The 23,543-nt window shown below is 45.4% G+C and overlaps 1 protein-coding gene and 1 long non-coding RNA gene across 2 annotated transcripts in view; one reads left to right on the top strand and one right to left on the bottom strand.

Moving 5' to 3' along the window:
- The window catches only part of TTC7A (tetratricopeptide repeat domain 7A), a 124,553-nt gene extending 109,581 nt beyond the window's left edge, over nt 1-14,972 (bottom strand). Inside the window, exons 1-2 of the mRNA XM_043603319.1 lie at nt 10,958-14,972; nt 1,393-1,556 (exon numbers count right to left, since the gene is read on the bottom strand). Of these exons, the coding sequence (XP_043459254.1) occupies nt 1,393-1,556; nt 10,958-11,141 (348 nt within the window). The 5' untranslated portion in view covers nt 11,142-14,972. The remainder of the gene's footprint in view (nt 1-1,392; nt 1,557-10,957) is intronic.
- LOC122496814 lies at nt 11,011-23,279 on the top strand. The gene is made up of 3 exons (XR_006300952.1): nt 11,011-11,111; nt 16,714-16,819; nt 23,094-23,279. It is a non-coding gene; the product is annotated as an uncharacterized LOC122496814 (long non-coding RNA).
- The last annotated feature ends 264 nt before the right edge of the window (nt 23,280-23,543 follow it).

Here is a 23,543-nt window from a genome sequence, read left to right as displayed (position 1 = left end):
AATGCCCATACTGCAGGTGGGTGGACCATGCTTTAAGCAGCAAAGGTCTGGAGAGAGCTGACTATACTTCCCTCTATACCTCCCCTCAGTGCCTTTTATACAGTAGGTATTCAATCAATAAATGCATAGATTTAAACTGGCTTGCCTTGTTACTGAGTTCTTCTGTCGCTAGCCAACTTCGCATGTTTGCCTGTTTCCAACTAGATCATGGGCTCACTGAGGTCCTATTTCCTTGAGATTCCTAAGGAGTCCAAAGGACTAGGCACATACTAGGTCAAGCAAGTGCTGTCTAATAGAAATATAACTTAAGCCACATGTATAATTTGAATTTTTCAAGTAAAATTTTCCAGTCACATTAAAAATGTAAAAATAGGTGATATTAATTTTATTAAAAAAATTTTTTTAAATGTTTATTTAGTTTTGAGAGACAGAGATAGAGTGTGAGTGGGGGAGGGGCAGAGAGAGGGAGACACAGAATCTGAAGCAGGCCCCAGGCTCCGAGCTGTTAGCTGTTAGCACAGAACCCGACATGGGGCTCGAACTCACATATCGTGAGATCATGACCTGAGCTGAAGTTGGACACCTAACCGACTAAGCCACCCAGGCACCGGGTGACATTAATTTTAACAATATATTTTATTTAACCCAATTTATCCAAAATATTATCGTCTGAACATGTAAACCATATAAAGAATTAATGATCTTTTACATTCTTCATTTTGTGCTAAGTCTTCAAATTCCAGTATATGTTTTACACTTGGATAGCACAGCTCAGTTTGGACTCAGCTTTATTTTGAGAGACATAGAAAGAGAGTGTGAGCAGGGAGGGCCAGAGAGAGAAGGAGACACAAAATCTAAAGCAGGCTCGGGGCGCCTGGGTGGCGCAGTTGGTTAAGCGTCCGACTTCAGCCAGGTCATGATCTCGCGGTCCGTGAGTTCGAGCCCCACGTCAGGCTCTGGGCTGATGGCTCAGAGCCTGGAGCCTGTTTCCGATTCTGTGTCTCCCTCTCTCTCTGCCCCTCCCCCGTTCATGCTCTGTCTCTCTCTGTCCCAAAAATAAATAAACGTTGAAAAAAAAAATTTTAAAGCAGGCTGGAGGCTCCAAGCTGTCATCACAGAGCCCAGTGCGAGGCTCAAACCCACGAACTTTGAGATCATGACTTGAGCCAAAGTTGGACACTCAACTGACTGAGCCACCCAGGCATCTCTGGACTAGCTCCATTTCAAGTGCTCAAGAACCACATGTGGCTAGTGGCTATTGTACTGGACACTACAAAGCCAACCTTTAAGGGAGACTTGCTGCTCAGGTGACCCAGGGAGAGGGCTTGATGGCAGATAGGAGGCAGGAGATAGAGGAGAGGAAGCCCCGGGCACAGGGGGTTGACCACTTACAGACAGCCTCCCGTGGTTAAGGATACTACTCAGGTAGTTTCTGGCTTCATTCATCTTTGGCTCATTCTTCTCTGGCAAAGGGATGGAGTCTTTTATCTTTGTGTGGTTCTCCTTCAAACACTGCTCCAGGAGGGCCTCGGCCAGGAGCAGCTTCCCAAAGTCATCTGAAAAACAGAGCAGTGATCCCCTGAAACTGGTACCTGTCCCTGTACCCACCCAGCCACCCTTAACCCAGCACATGAATGGCCCAGGTCTGAGAAAAGAAATAAAGACACAGTTTTCATAAAGTTAAACAGCCTTTAAAGAAAAAACACAGGCATTCTATCATAGGCACAGTACAAATTGCCCCTTTGGGTTTGTTTTCTGTAGTTTAGTGGTTGGGGAGGCAAAGTTCCCAAGATTTGGGACAAATTCCCAGAATTTCAGAATTTAAGATGAGGGACAAAGTCACATCCATGTCCCATTGTAGGTAATCAGTTCTTAAACCAAGAAGGAATTACCCCCAAATAACAAGAGGAAAAATATATGATGTGGCTTAATGCATTTTCATGAGCTCCTATTTCCATGTAACCAGAAAAACCATGGTTTTCTCCATTTTTAAGGTATTTTAACATAACCAGGGCTAACTTAGCAACAAAGATCAACAGCAACAAAGAGTTACAGCAGAAAGCAGATGTACTGGTATAGCAGGGCAAATCCATGGATGTGTTTAGCCCTGGCACTTTCTGGAGTTCTCTCACATACGTTAACCTATCTCTAGACCTCACCACCTGGCAGGGAAATTCATACTGTTTGGTTAAATTTTCCATCTCCCCATAAAGTACTGAAAACTCCAGGCTTGTGACCGTCTTGCTACCACAGAGAGGTGACCCAGGGAATGGGTGGGATCCCGGTGCTCACTGTGCAGGCCTAGAGGTTGAGTGTGGTTTCATGATAGCCTCAGGGGCTGTGCTCAGTGTGGCTGGTTCACTGCCCCTCTCCTGCAACCAGGGTAAGGACCAGGCCCACCACTCAACACAGGCACCCAATAAATAGCTGCTGAGTGAACTGGATCCTCTCCACTACTGGATGAGGAAGCCATGAGGCTCAGAGAGTTATGTGCCAACCCAAAATGCCTCCAGGAAGGTCTGCTTGGTCCTGAGACTTCACAGAGCTTTCTACTGCCAGGATGGCATTTTTAGACCCACTCAGGAATGCCACTCACTCCTTACTCTCAGGACCACTGCAGTTTGCTTACAACTCAAAGCCACAGACCCAAAATTGCTGGCCTCTGAAGAGCTCCCCCCCCCCCCCCCCCACCAAAAGGAGATTTCCCTCAGAGAACACCCTGAAAGCCCAGATCCCAGGGCACAGTCTTACAAGGGTTTTCCTCTAAGGATGCCAGAGCCTGTTAGTGATCCTTTGCTATCCACCTCATGATTTCAAAAATTAACATTTAGAGGAACTGGCCGAAAAAGTACCTAGTTCAAACTCTGATCCATCACTGATGGAGCAGAAGTTGGTGGGACCTCTATAAGGCGCAATTTGATGACACAGATCAAAATTATTTTTGTGCAACCCACTGATTCCACAATCCCACACCTACAGAGGTCTTGGCACGTGTGTAAAATGACCTATAAGGTGATTCCTGCCGTGTTATTTATAATAGCAGAAAATTAGAGACAACTTTTATGTCCGCCAACATGAGGCTGGTTAAATAAAGCATGGTACTTCCATAAAAGGGGACACCACACTGCCATGAAAAGGAGCAAGGAAGCTCGTCTGTGCTGTGAAAGAATGAACTCCATGATAAATCAGTAAGATAGTGGAGTGCGCACAGTGGACAGAAACATGTGTTCACGTATGAAAACATGTGACAGGATACATATCTGATGGCCTTTCTGACTTATAGGGAAGGTGGCAGAGATGGAGGGAGGCTTTTCATTCTTTACTTTTTGGTCCCTTTGGAAGGCTGAGCCATGTGAATATATTATCTAGTCAAAAATAAAATTTAAATCATCAGAGAAAGATAAATATCATATGATTTCAGTCATATGTGGAATTTAAGAAACAACAGATGAACATAGGGGAAGGGAAGGAAAAGTAAGATGAAAACAGGCAAACCATAAGAGCCTCTTAAATACAGAGAACAAACTGAGTGTTGCTGGAGGGGAAGGGAAGGGGAAGGGAAGGGGAGGTCGGTTAAATGGGTATGGGCAATAAGGAGGGTACTTGTTGGGATGAGCACTGGGTGTTAAATGTAAGTGATAAATCACTAAATTCTACTCCTGAAACCATTATTACACTATATGCTAATAACTTGGATTTAAATAAAATTTTTAAAAAATTAAAAAAAAGACTAAATGTATCAATATTGATTCATTCATTGTGACAAATCTACCATACTAACTTATAATAATAAGGAAAAGGGGTCTGGGTTATTAGGAATTTTCTATACGATTTTCACAATTTTTCTATAAATCCAAAACTCTTTTAAAATTCAAACAGTTTTTGGGGCGCCTGGGTGGCTTGGTCGGTTAAGCGTCCGACTTCAGCTCAGGTCATGATCTCATGGTTCGTGAGTTCGAGCCCCGCGTCGGGCTCTGTGCTTGCTGACAGCTCAGAGCCTGGAGCCTGTTTCAGATTCTGTGTCTCCCTCTCTCTCTGCCCCTCCCCTGCTCACGCTCTGTCTCTCTCTGTCTCAAAAATAAATAAACGTTAAAAAAAAATTAAAAAAAAAATTCAAACAGTTTTCTTAAAAATTCAATTCAATTCAATTCAATTCAATTAAAATAAAATTTAAATCAACTCAATGGGGTGCCTGGGTGGCTCAGTCAGTTGAGCGTCTAACTTTGGCTCAGGTCATGATCTCACGGTTCATGGGTTCGAGCCCTGCATCTGGCTCTGTGCTGACAGCTCAGAGCCTGGAGCCTGCTTTGGATTCTTTGTCTCCCTCTCTCTCTGCCCCTCCCCCCCGCTTGTGCTCTGTCTCTCCCTGTCTCTCAAAAAAACAAAAACAAAAACAAAAACAAAAACAAAAACAAAAACAAAAACAAAAAAAAACCACGTTAAAATTTAAATCAATTCAAGAATGAAAGGCAATCTTCTTCAGATTCCCAATGCCAGCTAGGAGGGGGGGCAGGCTATGGAGTGGTGGATGCCTGAACTATGGGCCACTGGGCAAGTTGCTCCCCCCCCTCCAACCTGTTTTGCACCTGTTAAACCAGAGGTAGGTTTAGGAACCTGCTCCTTCTGAAGGAACTGCGTCCCTCTTGGGCTGGTCCCCGGCTCTCTGCAGTCCAGGGTGCACATGCAGCTTCCCATGGTACTCATTGGCTCTGTTGTTCCTCTCCTGCCCAGAGATACCAGCTTCCTTCCCAGCAACTCTTAATCCGGAAATACTCCCCAGGGCACAACACCTCCCCTCAAAGTAATGGCAGTGTCCTCTGGACACTTTGCTACTCAAACTGAGGTCCGGGGCTGGGTGGATCTGTGTTTGTCACTCAGTCCTGCAGAGATGAGTTCAGTTTAGAGTACACATTCAGAAACGTTGACAATAATGTGACAAAATAATTTTGAATCTGTTGAAGTGAAAAATGGGAGGTAGCAGTTTGAGTATCTTATGAAAGAATCAGAGCACAACAAAATGGGAATGAAAAAACAAAACAAAACCCAAAACATGAGAGTAATCCTTCACCGCGGATTGCTTGAGAAGCACTGCTCTGAAGCACTTCTCACTGCTTGAGAAGCACTGTTGAGGGCCTACTGAGTGCCAAGTATTTTATTATACAGTAGCATTTAATCTGCACAGCTCTAAAAGGTAGATACTACTCCCATTTTATAGATGATAATAAAGATACGCAATATTGCCATGGTCCCAGCCCACAATAATAATACAACATAACATTACACAACGCAGCCATTGAACAGCCTGTCTCTCCTGCACCCCCGGTACAGCACAGCTTCTGGCAGTTTAGAAATAAGAACAGTCTAAGAGCTATAAAAAGTAGGTTCAAAGGTAATAGGAATTCTTGGTAGGAATTCCAATAGCAATTCCAAGGGCAGGGATAAGGACTGTTCTCATCCTGATATACCTATGAGTTTTAGACTGTTCTTCTTTTTTTTTTTTTAATGAAAAAAAACTATTCATTTATTTTTGAGAGAGAGAGGAGGGGCAGAGAGAGGGGGACAGAGGATCTGAAGCAGGCTCCAGGCTCTGAGCTGAGAGCAGTGAGCCCGACGCGGGGCTCAAACTCACAAACCAGGAGATCATGGCTTGAGCCGAAGTTGGATACTCAACCGACTAAGCCACCCAGGTGTCCCCAGACTGTTCTGTAAACTAACACTTAAGGTCCTTCTCCAGCCTTTTTGCTCCACTTCATCCCCACCCAAGGTCTATGCTTTCTTTAGTAGACACAGTAGGGGTTGGGAACCGAACTTTCTTTTCTTGCTTGCCCACATCTCTTCCCTCTCTACTCTGCCTTCCTTCCTCTTCTTCTGTCTATCCCATCATTCCCAACTGGCCAATCTATGGGACTGAAAGATATTTTAGAATTAAAAGTTCTAAATTTTCAGTTGTTAAATAAGAATACAAATGGATTAGAGGCTTTCCTGTCCTTCCTTCTCCAGAGGTACAACATGCCTTTTTATCATCTTCTTGTCTGAAACCCACTCCCTATCATGATTTGGGTAAAGTATTTCAGCTTCTGCCCTCCCAGAGGCATTAGGAACACCTTCCTGACAGTGACACAGATTCTGGCAGCCCAGCACAGCACAGCACAGCACAGCCCCCTGCCCTGGGCACAGGCCCAGAGGAGGCCCCCACTTAATGGCCCCTCAGATTCCCCAGCAACCTGGTTTTGAAGCCTCTGGCAGCTAGCTTCCCATCTACTCCCACCCTTCTCCAGGCCTCTTTCAGGGCACTAGGCGACAGGGACCCACTTCAAAGATACCTGCCCCTTCCCCTAGAAACCACATTTGCAGGGCGGTGCCTCTTCTCCACAGCCTGCCAGTCTGTAGACAGGAAACCTGGGTCCAGCCAGGCGGGCCCTTGCCCACTAAGGCAAATGGGGACACAGTGGTCTCTGCAGCTGTTCACACAGGACCGCAGAGGGCTGGGAACTTCTAACCACAGCGAGATGAGGAAGAGGCCAAAACTAGTGAGAGGCCACCTGCCTCAAACACACCTCCTCTAACTCCAACTGAAGAAATTCTCAGAACAATTCCCAGTTCAGGACAAAAAAAAAAAAAAAAAAAAGATGGGGGTGACTACAGATTATGAGACTCTAGATGGATGGATAGATAGAGGGGCAGTCGTGATAAAGTAAGTACAGCTTAAGAATATTAGAATCTAGGTGGTGGGTATACAGGTGTTCACCGAAAAGTTCTTTTAATTGTGCTGTACGTTTGAAAGTTTCATAATAAAATACTGAGGGGAAAAAAGAGACACTCAGGCTGTTAAACAAATACAATGTGTAGCTTTATTTGGATCCTGATTCTGGCAAATGAACTGTAAAACTAAATCATGAGATTTTGGGGGGGGGGGTTGTGATAATGGTATGGTGGTTTTGCCTTTTCAAAAGAGCTTTTATTTGGCAAAAAAGAAAGGAATATACAATTGATTACATTAAAATAGAAAGCTGCAAAAAAACAACCAAAAAAAATGAAATTTCAACTTATTATCTAAACCACCATCCTATTTCACACCAAATCATCCTGTCAATGACATTCTAAGAGACTTACTGAAATCCTAATTTGTCTTTAGAATTCCTTTTGTGTAGCAGATCTCTAATCTTAATCAGGAAAAATTATTTTTTTTTTTAGGATCCCACACTGGCTCCTGACAGTCACCACTTCTTCTTCTTCCTTTTTTTAAATTAAATTTTTAAAATGTTTACCTATTTTTGAGAGAGAGACAGAGCATGAGCTGGGGGCAGAGAAAGAGGGAGACAGAATCCAAAGTAGGCTTCAGGCTCTGAACTGTCAGCACAGAGCCCCCACACGGTGCTCGAACTTGTGAACCCCAAGATCATGGCCTGAGCTGAAGTCAGATGCTCAACCAACTGAGCCACTCAGGCAGCCCTCCACTTCTTTATGTATGTGCTTATACACCACCGTAAATAAATCTCTTCGCAATTAAAAGAAACATGAGTTCTTAATAAGCACCTAGTACGATATTCAATGTGGGGAAGAAATAGGTTGGGGTGTAGCTCAAACAAGACAGTTCATGAGTTCATAATCACTGACGCTGGTTAATGGATACATGGGATCCATTCTTTAGCTTTTTTGATGTTTTGGAATTTTTTCATAATATTCTCTTCCTTTTCTTTAATCACTTGGATGGGTTCTTTGTTTTTACGTGAACAAACTCCACCACAGCCAGCCACACTCTGGGGTTCCCCTGCTCCATCCTGACCAAATCTAAACCGGATGTGAGTTTGAAAGAAAATGTACAAACAGTGGCAACCACCTTCCCCCTGGGTGGGTGGTGGGGAGCAGCCTCCCCTGATAGGAGAGGGTAGGGCCCCCTCTGCCTGAGATTCTCCTCATCCTTCACTCCCACCAGACTCCAAAGAGGCCCCCACAGCCAGTCCCCCTCTCCTGCCCCCTGGACTGAAGTAGATGCTTTGGGAGCAGTTTTTAGTTTCTGTAGGAAACCTCGCAGAGACAGCAGGGCTCAGGGCCTCAGTCTTTAAAATGGGGTTCAACTGGGGTCTGGCTTCCCCCTCAATACATTCCCTCCCTCTCCCAAAATTTGTAACTGTTGAAGCTTCTGGTCACTGACTATACAAGTGTAACAGGCCAAGTGGGACATTAAGAATCTCTCTCCTGGGTTGGAGGGGGTCAGTGCCTATACCACTCCAAACGAACAGGCCCTCAGTCCCTTGAATGATGAAGAAACCCTGCAGAGAGAGAACCAAAATAGCAGACAATCCAAAAAATGCTCTACACTTGGGTTTTAGGACTCATTTGTTTTCCCAGTGTGCATCTGTGTGTGCCAGTCTGTGTGTTGGGCCAGTGTATCCAGATCTAACAGGGGGATAGAAATCACTCACAGAACCAAACCCAAAAATTGGCAGGAGAGACCCCAACGCCTCGCTCAGACTCCCTCCTTTTGTGACAGGTAGTCCCCATGGTGAAGCCAAGCCACGCCCCTTGTGCCCTGCCCCCACCTTCACTAGTAGTAGACTTGATGGCAGGAATGTAGACTTTCATACAGGCTCTGCCACATAAACATTACGTGACCTCTCTGGGCCTTGGTGTCCCTATTTGTACAATGGAGACAATAACTCGTGCTCTGCTCATAGGGTTGTTTATAAGGATTTTTAAAAAAATAGGGAAAGCACTTTATAACCATACTATACCATTTATAAATTATGCCATACCAGTGTTTCCCAATAATGCCTCATAGAATATGGTCAAGGCAAGGTTGAGAAATATGCTATTTATAATCCAGCCTTGTCTTATACATCATGGACAGGTGTGCATATTAAAGGCTCTGAAAAGTCCTGCAGTGAAAAAAAAAATCTGTTTAACAATATTGAATCTATTAGGTCCAATTTCTTTACTTTTTGTGCTCCCTAAACTTGTTCCTCTTGGAATACCAATTAATTAATTATATAACCTCCTTGAGACCTCTGAAGAGCAGTTTAAGAAACTGAACTCAAGGGGCACCTGGGTGGTTCAGTCTGTGAAGCATCAGACTTCGACTCAGGTCATGATCTCACGGATCGTGGGTTCAAGCCTCACGTTAGGCTCTGTGCTAACAGCTCAGAGCCTGGAGCCTGCTTCGGGTTCTCCGTCTCCCTCACTGTTGTCTGTCCCTCCCCCACTTGGGCTCTGTCTCTCTGCCTCTCAAAAATGAATAAATGTTCAAAAAATTTTTTTAAATAATTGGACTCGAGGACGTCAGGTTCCTGTCTTGGCCCAGCATGTTTCTCTGTGGGGCCAATCTTACTCAGATTCCCATAACTCACCCAGGCCCCAATGCCCTCCATGTGGGTCCACTTCCACTCCCACCCTTGGAAGCCCTACCCTACCACATCACTCCATGCAGGGGACAGAAGAAAACCTTCAATTTCTCTATTTCGGACTGGAAGACCAGGGCCCACCAACTTCTCCCATACATGCACCTATTGCTCTGGTCACTCCCCTCAACCCCTGTGCCCAGATCCATCTCAAAGCCTCAACCCGACTGTCTGTCCATGTCCCCTGGCCCCCTCAGTGGCCTTCTATCCTTCCTCCTAGATGGGCAAACACACTCTGCCCTTCCCAATACCAGTCGGAGGCCAGCACACATTCTGCGGCTCCCCCAAAACTCCTTTTCCTCTGAGCTCCGCCATCCACTGCACGATCGCCCTCTGGTCACTTCTCTGCCTCCTCATCCATTTTGGCAACTCCTCAGGCTGGAGGAGTTGTGCTGCATCTCATTTAGAGGTAACAGTGCAAGAGGTTAAAAGGATATACTCAGAAGCCTGAGTTCAAACCCTGGCTCTACCACTTATTGATTGGATGATCAAATTATTTAACCTTTTGGGGCCTGCTTACATATCTGCAAGCAGAGCAAACAAAAGTGCAGGCTTCATGGGGTTGTTGGGAGGAATTAATGAGTTGACTGAAGTGCTTGGGGCAGTGTCTGGCACACAGTGAGTGCTGGGTAGTGTTAGCTGCTATTATTATTATTATTATCATCATCATCATTACCATCACCATCACCATCATCATCATCACCACCACCACCACCACCACCACCACTCTGTCTCCCCCACAGAACCTTCCACAGGCTGGGCAGTCTTTAAAACCTCTTCATAACTGCATTCATTGACTCCCTACCTCCTTCCACAAGGCTCTAAAGTGGTTGCGCACAGAGAGGGCTCCGGGAGGGCTCTCCAGGATCAGCTGAGGGCACCAGGAACATGATTTGAGGCCAGAGACCGGGGCGGGGTGTTCCGTTCCCCTCCCCTCCCCGCGACTGCCACATCAGGGTGCTTTCCCGCCCCAGCACAAGAGCCCAGCCCAGCCAAACCAGCCCTACTGCCAAAGCCAGGGCTAGATGAGTCCCGAGTCCGACCACAGATGAGGAAACTGAGGTTTACCGGGCCGCTTTCCTGCTTCACCACCGCACGCCGGAGCTCGCCAACCCCCCAACCTTGTCTGCTGTGGACAGAGCTCAGTTGTCAACTAGGCTCGGGAGAAAGAAGGGGAGGGCGGGGAGAGACACACAGCCTTCACCTGATGGAGTTTAGGGACCGGGTGCGGGGTGAAGGGGCGGTGCAAGAGTCCAGATCTTGCCCGGAGCTGATCTGTGCCGATACTACCATTTCACAGTAGACGGAGTTACCCACATGATCCCAAAGGACAGAGAGCAAGAGCAGTCTCTCTTTCTCCCCCAAACCTGCTTGTGGTTTTTCTTTTGGGGCATAAGAACCTTGCTAATCACCCTGGTTGCTCCTAACACCAACACTACAGGAAGGGTAATACCGAAGACGGCCGTCGGCGGCCGGGAGGCAGTCGGGGCCCGCTTCCTGGAGGAGGCGGTGCATTTCGCGCGCTGGGTACTCTAGAGCCAGCCCCTTCCCTCACTCACCGGCGTCCAGAGAGGTGAACGCGGCGCTCGGGCTGGTTCGTCGGTTGCCTCCGCCGCCGGGCACGACCAGCGTCTGCAGCTGCCGGACCAGCTCGGGCATGCGGTCCCAGTGGCCCTCCGCGCGGCAGCGCTCCAGCTCGCTCTCCATCTTCAGGTGGGAGCCGTGCGCGCCCTTCGCAGCCATCTTCGCGCGGGCGCTGTCATGGGAGGTGCGGCCGAGAAGTGGAGACCCGGCCGGGGGCGGCGTCCCGGCTGGGGCGCACACGCTGGCGGGGGTGGCGGGGGCGCAGGCGGCGGCCAGGGCCCGGGCGGCAGCGGGGGCCCGGGCGGCGGCGGCCGGGCGGCAGCAGCAGCACCCAGAGCACCGCCCGGCGCCTCCGGACTGGGGCTCCGGCTGCGCGGCCCCGACTCGTCCAGGAGCAACCTCCGCCTCCGCTGCAGCAGCTCCTGGCGGTGCTGCCGCCGCCGCTGCTGCAGCTGCTGCCACAGCCCCCGCCCCGGGACCGGGCGCCGCCAGCTGTGGACCCGCCCTTGGCCGCTGCTCCACCTCCGCGGGGGCGTGGCACGGCCTCGGCGAGCCGGGCGCGCGGGCGGCCAGCGAGGCCGCAGCAGCCAGGCACGCGAGGAGCGCTGACGGCCGCCCTGCTGCCAACGCCAGGTCCCCGCCGCCGCTGCCGCCGACTCGGCGCTCACTTTAATGCTGCGCTGGGCCCCCGCGCCCGGGGGCGCCTCGCTCCCCGCCCCCTCCCCATCCCATCGGGACTCTTGGCCTGGGGACTCCCCAGTCCGACACCCCGGCTTTGTGTGTTGGCCTCGTCACCACCGCTGCACGTCACAAATCCGGGGAGAGGCCGGCCAGTTGCCCCCGCCTTCGAGAGCGAGCCTCCCCGGGAGCCGGCCCTGCTGGGACGCGCGAACCCTGAGCGCGTGTTCGGGCAGGCGGGTTGCGGTGCGGAACAGGCGTCTGCACTCCGAGAGACTTTTCATTTTCTTTTGTAACAACGCAGTTCCTCTTTCCAACTTGACAACCCCGCGCGAGCTGGCTGGCGTGTCCTCTGTGGAATCCCGTTACCCTGGAGTTCTTCAAGGTTTTAAGCTGTTTTCCAACTTGGTATTTTTTTCGTAATTCTGGTGTCTCAACACTGTGATCAAAACTCATGGCATGGCTTAGCTTGGCTTTGTGGGGTGCTAAGAATAAGAAGTTCAAGGGATCACAAGGTGGCCTGTAGGAGGAGGGACTGATTAGGGTGTTCCCGCCTTTGGGGCGGTTTGAGTGTGGGGATTGAGGCCATCATGCAAGAAATCACAGCGAGACCAAAAAAACTCTCTTGAATGTAAGTGACATGTTGCATGGTACAGACCGAAGACTCCAGAACACAGGAGAGTTAGGGCAAGCTTTTAAGTGTAGTATAGACTCCTAAGAATTAGGTGTCCACCTTCCTCCACAACATAGAGGGCTTCACCACTGCCTGACATGTGGCGGTGAGAGTGGACTTGACCGCTTTCAGTGTCACCAGACTCACTGCTTCTGTAACTGTGGTAAGGTTTTTTGCCAAGCAGAGCCCAGGCCACTGGTGCTTAGTCCTTCCAGGCCCTTTGCTACGGGGGGGTTGTCTGTGGAAGGCAATCTTCTGCTTCACCACTACTCCACCCCTATAACTCCCAAATGGGTACCCTCCTTTCCAGGTTCCGAATGCAGCTCCATTCCGTGCTTGGGGACAGCATTTTCTGACCTTGGGAGCACTTGGGATCTGTCCTAAACTTCCAGAGGCCAGAAAGTAGATGAAGGAAAACGGACAGGTCTGGCCTTTCGAATTTAGAAACCATTTACTCCATTTACATGAAAGCTGCGCCTACTCTTGTTACCCCCTGTAGCTGGCATTTGGTTAGCCTTTGGCTACCCTTGTTGGTCACTGGAACCGCCTTTCACTTGGAGAGAGCTGTCCCTGTTCTTTAGATGAGGATGGCCTGAGAACACCCTGTGATATGCCCCAGGGTCAGCGTTGGAGCAGGCAGAGGACAGCAGAGTTGAGGACAGGAAGGCAGCCCTGATGGAAATAAATAAACCTCCCCTCCTCCCTTTTTTCTCCCTAATCGTTGCCAACCCTGCCCCCAGGTTGCAGGACTCCAGGGAACTAACTGAAGAATTATTGCTTGTTCCTTTGACTCAAGCACCAAGATTTGTGTGGGCATGGCACGGGGGAGAGAGGAACACAGTATTGTGGTTAGAACTTAGCTGTTCCTTAACACTGCAGCCACATTCCTGATACCTTTGTGGTTCTTTTCTGGCAGAGACAAGCCCCTAACCTGCTAGTGACCAGCATTTTTTTCAGGGGAGTAAGAGACTATAGGAACAAGAGCAAAGAGCAGCCATGATTGTATTAGTAATGTTTGCCAAAATAAAAGGCGTGTAGAAAGTGTGGCAGTTGCTTTTATTTTTTAATAATCAGAAATCTCTCAGATGGTGATTGTTTTTCTTTTTTAATAATCTGAAATCTCTCAGATGAGAGTTTAGGACAAGTGCTGATAAAGATTGCCATTATCTGCTGGCTGGAAAATGCTATAAAAATAACTTGCTGATCGTGAGAAGCTGGGTTGATTGCCTACCAGACTGAGGGAGAGCACTGCCTGACAGTCCCAGCATCTCAGAGAAAGTTCATAGGAGGTAAACCGACCTACTAAGAAATGTGTAATTTTACAGAGCAACAAAGATGCTACCGGACAAATCACCTCTACCACCAAGCTGACAGAAAATTCCACTAGTTCAGCTGCTGCCTCTGACTAGGTGGGGAGGCTCTTGCCACTAGATCACAAGCTATTGGTCTCGATTCCCACGAAGTTAAGGGCTTGAAGAGATCTCTCATGTACTTATAGGTTGAAGGTTTATGGTATTTGGTTAGCCCCAGAATGGGAGGGTGTTGAAGAGCTAATCTGAACTCACAAAAAGTCTGTTCATGTTCGGATTCCGAGAGAAAAGGTGTGGTTAGCAAGGACTTGAGTGGGTTGAATAATGGAGTGGAGATTTCAGAGAAGTTCGGGATGTATGGCCTGCAGTAGCCAGTGAGACCTGGGGATCCTCATAACTGTCTTAGATATGGGCCACAAACCCCTTGCACAGCTGGTTGTCTGGAGTAAGGGATTTCCCTCCATGAGATATCTTTTGTCTTGGGTAGTGCACTTCCTTTGACAAATTGTCAGCTTTTCTATGGAGCCCTTCTGCTGTCTCTGAGCAGTAAGCAGTAGATGAATCAGCCTTGGAGCTCACCTCATCTTTGGAACACAACAAAAGATTGTCTGTCCACATATTGAATAAGAATAGAATTACAGGGCAGTGTAAGGCCCTTGAGGTTCCGATTGAGGATTTGTGAAATGTAGGAGGGGACCTCAGTAAACTGAGGCACAGTGGTCCAGGTAATATTTTTGATTTTCCCTGGAGAAGACAAACAAGTATTGACTTTTCATTTACAGACACACAGCAAAGGAAGCACAAGTATGGATCTACAACTGTGAAACACATAGTCAGTCTCTTTAGGACTTGCAAATAGAATGGTAGTGTATTTGACTTGCACTGTTGGTGGGAATGCAAATTGTTGAAGCCACTCTGGAAAACAGTGTGGAGGTTCCCCAAAAAATTAAAAATAGACCTACCCTATGACCCAGCAATAGCACTGCTAGGAATTTACCCAAGGGATACAGGAGTACTGATGCATAGGGGCACTTGTACCCCAATGTTCATAGCAGCACTCTCAACAATAGCCAAATTATGGAAAGAGCCTAAATGTCCATCAACTGATGAATGCATAAAGAAATTGTGGTTTATATACACAATGGAGTACTACATGGCAATGAGAAAGAATGAAATATGGCCCTTTGTAGCAACATGGATGGAACTGGAGAGTGTTATGCTAAGTGAAATAAGCCATACAGAGAAAGACAGATACCATATGGTTTCACTTTTATGTGGATCCTGAGAAAACTTAACAGAAACCCATGGGGGAGGGGAAGGGAAAAAAAAAAAAAAGAGAGGTTAGAGTGGGAGAGAGCCAAAGCATAAGAGACTCTTAAAAACTGAGAACAAACTGAGGGTTGATGGGGGGTGGGAGTGAGGGGAGGGTGGGTAATGGGTATTGAGGAGGGCACCTTTTGGGATGAGCACTGGGTGTTGTATGGAAACCAAAAAAAAAAAAAAAAAAGAATAGTAGTGTATTTGAGTTTGATCTTAAAGGGAAGCAGCGAGTGACTAATTTATATGTGGCCCTGGGATCCTAAACAAATCTATATTCCTGCCCACTGGGTTTTTCAACTGAAGGATAGGAGCATGTTACAAGGGCTGGGACAAGGTATGAGACTCCTTTCTCTTTAAGTCTTTTCTTTTTTTAAAAAGGCTTCTGATTATTAGTTTTACTCCTTCTTTATCACCTTATATTAGATGCTGTTATGCAAGTTTGGGTAGAGATTGAACCTTGATGGGTTTTGCTCCAGTAGAATATCAGTAGGATTTTTGCTGTTAAGAGAGCTTCAGTCTCTGCTTGATTTACACACAAAGTTACTGGTAAATCATATCCAAATGAGCCAGGATCTTGTTATGAATAGGGAGGTCCTTGGGGACCAGAAGGAAGAGACCATCAGGAGAGCATTTAATGTAGCAGTGACAGTCACACAGTAAATCCCTTGCTATTAAGTTAATGAGTGTGGTGTCCCAAAAGTTAAAAGAGCATTCCTTGGTTAAAGGTTTGAGGCTGATGGTTATGGGCTGGGGCCTGGGGAAAGCATGGTGAGATTAGATGTGTGGCCAGAGTAGTTTGCTGACTCCAAGGAAGAGGTTGTATAATAGTGGTTGGGTTTAAGATTGGTATTATTATGCTATATCAATAAAACATTTGTAAGGTTGTCCTTTAATTTTTAAAGAAATGTTTCCTAGTGGGTTTAAGAGTAGAATGAGAAGGGCGCCTGGGTGGCTCGGTCAGTTAAGCTTCCAACTTTGGCTCAGGTCATGATCTCGTGGTTCACGAGTTCAAGCCCCATGTTGGGCTCAGCCCATGTTGGGCTCTGCTTCGCAGATTTTGTGTCTCCTTCTCTCTCTGTTCCTCCCCTGCTCATACTCCATCTCTCTCTCTCTCTCTCAAAAATAACTCCATCTCTCTCTCTCTCTCTCTCTCTCTCTCTTTAAAAACATTTTAAAAATTAAAAAAAAAAGAGTCGAACGAGAAACTAAACACCTTCATTGGTATCTTTGTTGTTGTTTGGTTGCTTAGTTCTAGAACTCTTTCCAAATATTCAGCAAGGTTTTGGGGGTCTGGGCTTGGGGTTATTTCCCATTCTACTTTTTGCTTGCATAATATGGCTCCTCTATGTATGGTTCAAGGCCATTCACAAAAAGATAAGAGAGGAGCCAGGGTCGTGTCTGCTTCAGGATCAACTCCTGCGTGCAGCCACTAGGTATGAACCTTCCCTGAAGTCTCCATCAGACTTCTCCCTTTTTGGTTTGAAGAACTGAACCAGAGCACAGTCTATTTTTACCCGAAAGACAAGAGGATAGCCTCCAAAAGACCTTGACCAACTCTCCAGCTTTTATAAACCCCAAGGATTTCCTATGCAAATGAAGGCTATTTAAGTTACCCTTGAGAGTCTTCCCATTCTGACATTTTCATTGAACTCCTTGCATCTAGAAGGAATTGGTACATATATGGCTGCCCTGAGCTATATGTCTCTCAAATGATTCTAAGTTCCTCTGCAATGTTTTCTCTCTCGTCTAGGCAATGACAGAGTCTCTGACAATGGCTTTCAGCTGAGAATGAAACCAGAGCTTAAAATCCACCATAAGAGGTTTTCTCTGTTCTGCAGGAGGTTTACTTTAAAGAGGTAAGTGAGATTTGGGGTACCTGGCTGGCCAGAAGGGAGGGGCAGTGCATCAGGGGAAGAGGTAGAGGGGTAGCAGGAGATGGGAGGTGCATAGCATGGGGGAAGAAGATCGTAGGCTTGAGTTGTGGTTTGGGAGATCTAAAAAATAGTTTTAACATGTTCACATTTTTCTTTTGCTTTGGCCAAGCAATCTGTTAAGGAAGCAATTTTTGAATATGGTTTCTTTTGGATGCTTCCTCATGCTAATAAAAAATAATGAAGACCATTGGATGCTTAGAATTGTGCTGCCTTTACATTCTGTGGCACCTCTCCAGTGAATAACTGTTCATATCAGAACTTCCTCATAGTGGCCACTGTAATTCTAAATTATCCTTGGTGAAATGATGCTATTTAGGAAGATAAGTGCACAAATTTGGATAGAGCATAAATACATGGATGGCATGGACTGAGGTTTATACCAAGACAAAGCCTTGAGAGCCTGGGAATGGCATCCTCTGGCTCAAGGCCCCCCAGCCTCACAGCTAGACCTTACCCAGCCACAACTCTGATGAATTTATACTTCCTGGCAGATAAAAGGTGTGGAGACATCTTTGCTGAACCTCAAGACAAGTCTGAGGAGAGTTCTCATAAGTGGCCCAAGACAGAATTTGTCCCAGGGCCAGGTTAGGGACATACTTCTTGGGTCCCGTATCTGTCCTTTCCACTATAAACTTTGCTCTGATTGAGGCACAACCGAAAATGACCAGGATGGACATAGACAATAGTGGTATTGTTCATAATAAGGCAGATATCTACCAAGAGAAAAGATTTTCAAATATGGTCAGATAATCAAAGGATTCCCGAAAGGGGTTCCTTATCACTAGAGACAAATAGACTCTGTACTTGGGGAGCTCAAGCCCAGTACAAGACTTACATCTCTCATTGCTGTGGTCTAAAAGACTCCTGAGGGGCTTGAGGACCTCAGAGGAGCACACTTTCTGAGTCAGGGTCTTGGCCACATTGGCAAGGAGGTCTCAGTGGGCCTCATAATTGAATGCTGCTCCCTGAAAATATCGTCCGAACAACTTTGTGAGAATGCAAAGCTGAGTTCTGATCGCAGGAAGGAAAACACGACTGTGCAGAGTCATAGTAGCATCTGTATTGGGGAGGCTACGTCAAGATATTTATAAAATATTGGGTCTATTTTAAGGCAGCTTTTCTAATGAGCTTGATAAGGACCGGGCAAGAATCATGATAACAATAGTTCAGGATGAATGGACAGCGCGAGGTGAGGGTTTTGAAACAAGAGTTTCAAGGAGTCTTAGAAGATAAACAGTGGTTGGATGCAATCTATTGAAAAGTTGCAAAATTCATTCAAGGTTACTTCTTGAAATTTCTGCAAAAACAATAGTTATTTACAACTTCTATCATCCCGAGCAAGAGTTTCATATAATAAAAAGGTCATGTTAGCATCAACAGTAAGCAGGGTGCAGGTGGTTTTGATTCTTCCTGTGTACTGTGCTCGCTTCGGCAGCACGTACACTAAAATTGGAACGATTCTTCCTGTGTACTAATACAGAGAGGGATTATGTATGATTATTACCACATCCCCTCACTCCATCAAATCACTCTTATTTATACTAATTGTCACAGTGCTGGGAGTAATTAGGCCATCCAGACATGGGAAAAGCCTGGTGGGGGATGTCCTTCCCACCTTCTGTTCCTCTCTTCTCTCTTGTATTTGCTGTTCAGGGCCCCTGCAGGACACTGTGTTCCCAACAGGAACCCTAAAAACCCTAAATTTGAATACAATTAAACCTTTTCTTCATAGCCAAGAGTGCTTTCATGCACTCAGATCATCAGTGTGTATGATACAGAGCCTGCCCAATCTTCTTGTAGTCCCATGGCCCACAGGCCTTGCATTTGGAAATCAGCCTTTACTTATGACCTTGGTTGTTGGCTCATAGCATTTCTGGCCCATGGTGTCTCTTGTCGTTCTTAATGATTAGTACTGTGAACTGGCCAACTGAACCAGCCCTCCTAGAATGTTGCCATGAAAACTCTGCCAAGGGCTGGCTGTATGGTCAGTTTTTCCCTTTGACAGCTGCCAGAAAAACTGCAGGTAATCATTAGGTGAGGGATGAGGCCCTACAAAGGCAAGCTTCAAAACCATGAATTCTTTGTGCTTGTGCATAGTGGGCACTCAGTAATTATTTATTATGTTAATTTCGGAATCCTATAATGTTAAAGGTTTCCCCAGGCCTGGGAGATGAGAGCTCTGGGATGTCTCCTATCCCTCCCTCCCCTCCACCCAATTTCATGATTGAGATACTAGCACGTTTCTCCATGCATTGACTTCCCTCCCATCATCTGGGTCCATTCTGTTCCCCCGGGGTCCTAGGTGACTCCTGCTTCTCCTCGGTGTTTTCTGTGTCATCTTGCAGGACTGCTACAATGGTGCCCACCCAAGAGTGGGGGTTCACACTTTCTCCCAGCCTTTGCCAGTTCTGGTTCTTTGCCCAGATACTGCTATCCTGGAGGAGAGAAGTCAGTCCAACCCAGGAACACTGAGAGCCTTTTAGCTCAGGTTAGGTGGCCTGATTTTAAGCTCCACCACTCCTAAGGCCAACTTGTGCGTCTGCCCTTTAATGACTATAGCAGTTTTAGGCCTTAAAACATAGCTTTGCTCTCTCTGCTTTTAAATCTTTTTTCCTTTCTTCTCTACCTTTTAAAAAAATTTTTGTTTTAATAGCATTTTTGCTGAATAGCAAAAAAAATAACACAATTAAAGGAAATTACATAAAACATAATTATTATGAAGCACTTTCATTAACTATCAACTAGAAAGAAATACGGTTTTACCAGCATCCCAGAAGTCCCCAATATATCCCTTCCCAAGTACAGTCTTCTTCCTCTTAAATGTAACTGCTGGCTTTTTATGGCAGTTACTCCATTGCTTTCTTTCCTCCACCCACCCCCCCCCCAACTAACTTCCTCTCTTCTTTCCTTCTTTCCTTCTCCCTTCCTTTTTTTTTTTAAGGTTTATTTATTTATTTTGAGAGAGAGAAAGAGAGAACATGAGTGGAGGAGGGGCAGAGGGAGAGGGAGAGAAAAAATCCCAAACAGGTTCTGCCCTGTTAGTGCAGAGCCCAACGCAGGGCTTGATCCCATGAACCGTGAGATCATGACCTGAGCCAAAATCAAGAGTTGGATGCTCAACCAAGTGAACCACCCAGGCTCCCCCTTCCTCCTTCTTATTGAAGTGTTATTGACATACCATGTTATATGAGTGCTAGTGTATGACATATTGATTTTGCTTCATCCTCTGATAAAGGATATCCAATTTAAAAAGACCCTTTTAAATCTTACAATGTTAAAAGTTTGTGTTTTATTTAATGGTGATTGAAATTGAATTTTACAAATTTTTTTTTCATTTATTGAGCTGACCATATAATTTTTCTCCTTCAAATTTATTTATATGGTGAACTATTTTGATTTTCCAATGTTAAACCATCCTTGCATTTCTAGAATAAGATCAACTCAGTTGTATTTGTTTCCTGTTGCTTCCGTAACAAATCCCCAAATACATAGTGGATTAAAATACCACACCTTTATTATCTCCCAATTCTTGGGGTCAGAAGTCTCGAGTGGGTCTTGTGGGATAAATCAAGGTATTGGCGGATCTGTATTTCTTCTGGAGGCTCTAGGGGAGAATATTGTTCCTAGTCTTTTCCTGCTTTTAGAGGCTAGTTGCATTCCTTGGCTGGTGGCCCCTTCCTCCATCTTCAAAGGCCATTACTCCAATCGCCGCTTGCAGGGTCACATCTTCTCTCTGACTCTGACCCTCCTGCCTCCCTCTTATAAGGACTTTGATGATTACATTGGGCTCACAGGATAATCCAGGATAATCTGCCCATGTCAGGGGCCTTAATTCAGTCAACTTTGCAAAGTCCCTTTTGCCATGTAAGATGACATATTCACAGGTTTTGAGGATTAGGATATAAACCTCTTTGGGAGCCATTATATTGTCTACCACATTGGTTATAATGTATTTTCCTTTTTATATATTGCTTGCTGTAATACTTTATTTAGAATTTTTGTGTCTGTGTTCATGAGTGAGATTGCCTAAATTTTCTCTTCTGAAACTATCTTCATTGGCTTTCAGTATCAGAGTTAAGCTAGCCTTATAAATGAATTGGAGGGTATACCACTTTTTTTTTTTTTCTGTTCTCCAGAGAGTTTGTATACAGTAAGCATTATTTTCCCCTTAACTATTTATGGAAAGTTTTTATTTTTTTTATTTTTTTAAAGTTTATTTATTTATTTTGAGAGAGAGAGAGGGAGAGGGAGGGAGGGGCAGAGGGGCAGAGAGAAGGGAGAGAGAGAATCCCAAGCTGGCTCTGCATTGTCAGCACAGAGCTGGATATGGGGCTTGAACTCAAGAATCATGAGGTCATGACCTGGGCCGAAATCAAGAGTTGGTTGCTTAACTGACTGAGCCACCCAGGCGCCCTGATGGGAAGTTTTTAAAGTACTGATTCAATTTATTTACAAATCACAGGACTTAAAATTTCTATTTCCTCCTTGATCAATTTTCAGAAAGTTGTATTTTTCTAGGAATATATTCATTTCATCTAGCTTTTCACACTTTAAGCATAAATTATTCATAAACTCTCTTTTTTTTAACTTTATTTATTTATTTTGAGAGTGAGAACAAGCAGGAAGGGGCAGAGAGAGAAGGGGAAAGAGGATCCAAAGCAGGCTTCTGTACTAACAGTAGAGAGCCCAACTTGGGGCCTAAACTCACAAACCATGAGACCATGACCTGACCTGAAGTCAGATACTTTAACCAACTGAGCCACCCAGGAGCCCTCATAAAACCCTCTTGTTATCTTTTTAATGTTTGTGGAATTCATAGTGATACCTGCTTTTTTCCTGGCATTGGTTATTCGTGCATTCTCTCTTCTTAATCTTCTTGATAATTTGTAAGGTTTTATCAGTTTTATTGTTCCTTTCAAAGAACCAACTTTTGGTTTTGTTGATCTTCTGTGTGGCATGTTATTTTCCCTTTCTGTAATTTTTGCTGTTATCCTTATTATTTCATTTATCTTATGTTTTTGGGTTTCGTTTGTACTTCTGTAATGGTCAGGATAGGTTGGGTTATACTGCAGTAACAAACAATCCAGAAAAAAAAAAATCTCAGGACTTTTCACAACATTTCTCATTTTTTTTCTACCTGTTCCAGTCAGGTTGGCTGGCTTCTTCTCATTGTCTTCACTCTGGGACTTGAGCTGACAGAACAGCCACTATCTAGAACATTGGCAGTCATCATGACAGAGGGAAAAGAGACAGTATGGTGAACCATATGTTGGCTCTTAAAACTTTTGTCTAGATGTGACACATCATACTTCAATATGCTTCTCATTGACTAGAGCAAGAGATATAGCTAAGCCTGATGCCAATGCCCAGAGATGGATTAGTGAATCTTTGTGAATGATAATATAGTATCCCATATCTTCTTTTTATTACTTTTAGAAAAAAAATTTTTTTTACTGTTTATTTATTTCAGAGAGAGAGAGAGAGCAGGAACAGGGGAGGGGCAGAGAGAGAGACACACACACACAGAATCTGAAGCAGGCTTCAGGCTCTGAGCTGTCAGCACAGAGTCTGATGCAGGGCTTGAACTTGCTAACCACGAGATCATGACCTGAGCCAAAGTTGGACGCCCAAGTGACTGAGCCACCCAGATGCCCCTTTCTTACTTTTTTTTTTTTTATTAAAAAATTTTTTTTAACGTTTATTTATTTCTGAGACAGAGAGAGACAGAGCATGAACGGGGGAGGGGCAGAGAGAGAGGGAGACGCAGAATCGGAAACAGGCTCCAGGCTCTGAGCGGTCAGCACAGAGCCCGACGCGGGGCTCAAACTCACGGACCGCGAGATCGTGACCTGAGCCGAAGTCGGCCGCTTAACCGACTGAGCCACCCAGGCGCCCCCCTTTCTTACTTTTTGAGACCTTATCTTTGCTCATGAATTTTCAGTCTTTCTTATATTCTAACATGTGTGCATTTAAGGGTACAAATTTCCCTTTGTCAGCTACATCCCATAGGAATCGATACACAGAAATTTTGTTAACACTTGATTCAAACTATTTTCTAATTTCCTTTGTGATACATATTTGACCTATGTGTTATTTAGAAGTATTTCTTAATTTCCATGTAACTGGAGTTTTCTGAGTTTTCTTCTTGTAATTTCATTGTATCAGAGAATATACTTCATATAATTTTAAATCTTAGACTTTTTTTAGACCTCACTTTCAACCATACGATCTTGGGAAGAGAACCTCAAGCCTCTGATGAGATCCCAGCCCTACCCAACACCTTGATTTCAGCCTTGTCATACTCTGAGCAGAGAGCCTAATTGATCCTTACCTGGACTTCTGATCTACAGAACTGTGAGAAAATAAATGGATATTATTTTAAGCTGCTAAGTTTGTAGTAATTTATTGCATAGGAATAGAAAACTAATGCAGTGTTTTGCTAGTGGACAAACTATACATCTTCTCATATTTATGAAAGAAGGAAATTTTAGCTGGATGTAGAATTTTATTATTTAAAAAAAATTTTTTTAAGTTTATTTATTTCATCTCTACACCCACTGTGGGGCCTGAACTTGCAACCCCAAGATCAAGAGTCACATGCTCTCCTGACTGAGCCAGCCAGGAGCACCAAGGATATATAATTTTA

Source organism: Prionailurus bengalensis, chromosome A3 (genome assembly GCF_016509475.1).
Source record: "Prionailurus bengalensis isolate Pbe53 chromosome A3, Fcat_Pben_1.1_paternal_pri, whole genome shotgun sequence".
NCBI lineage: Eukaryota > Metazoa > Chordata > Mammalia > Carnivora > Felidae > Prionailurus > Prionailurus bengalensis.
This window is presented reverse-complemented; position numbering and strand designations above follow the sequence as displayed.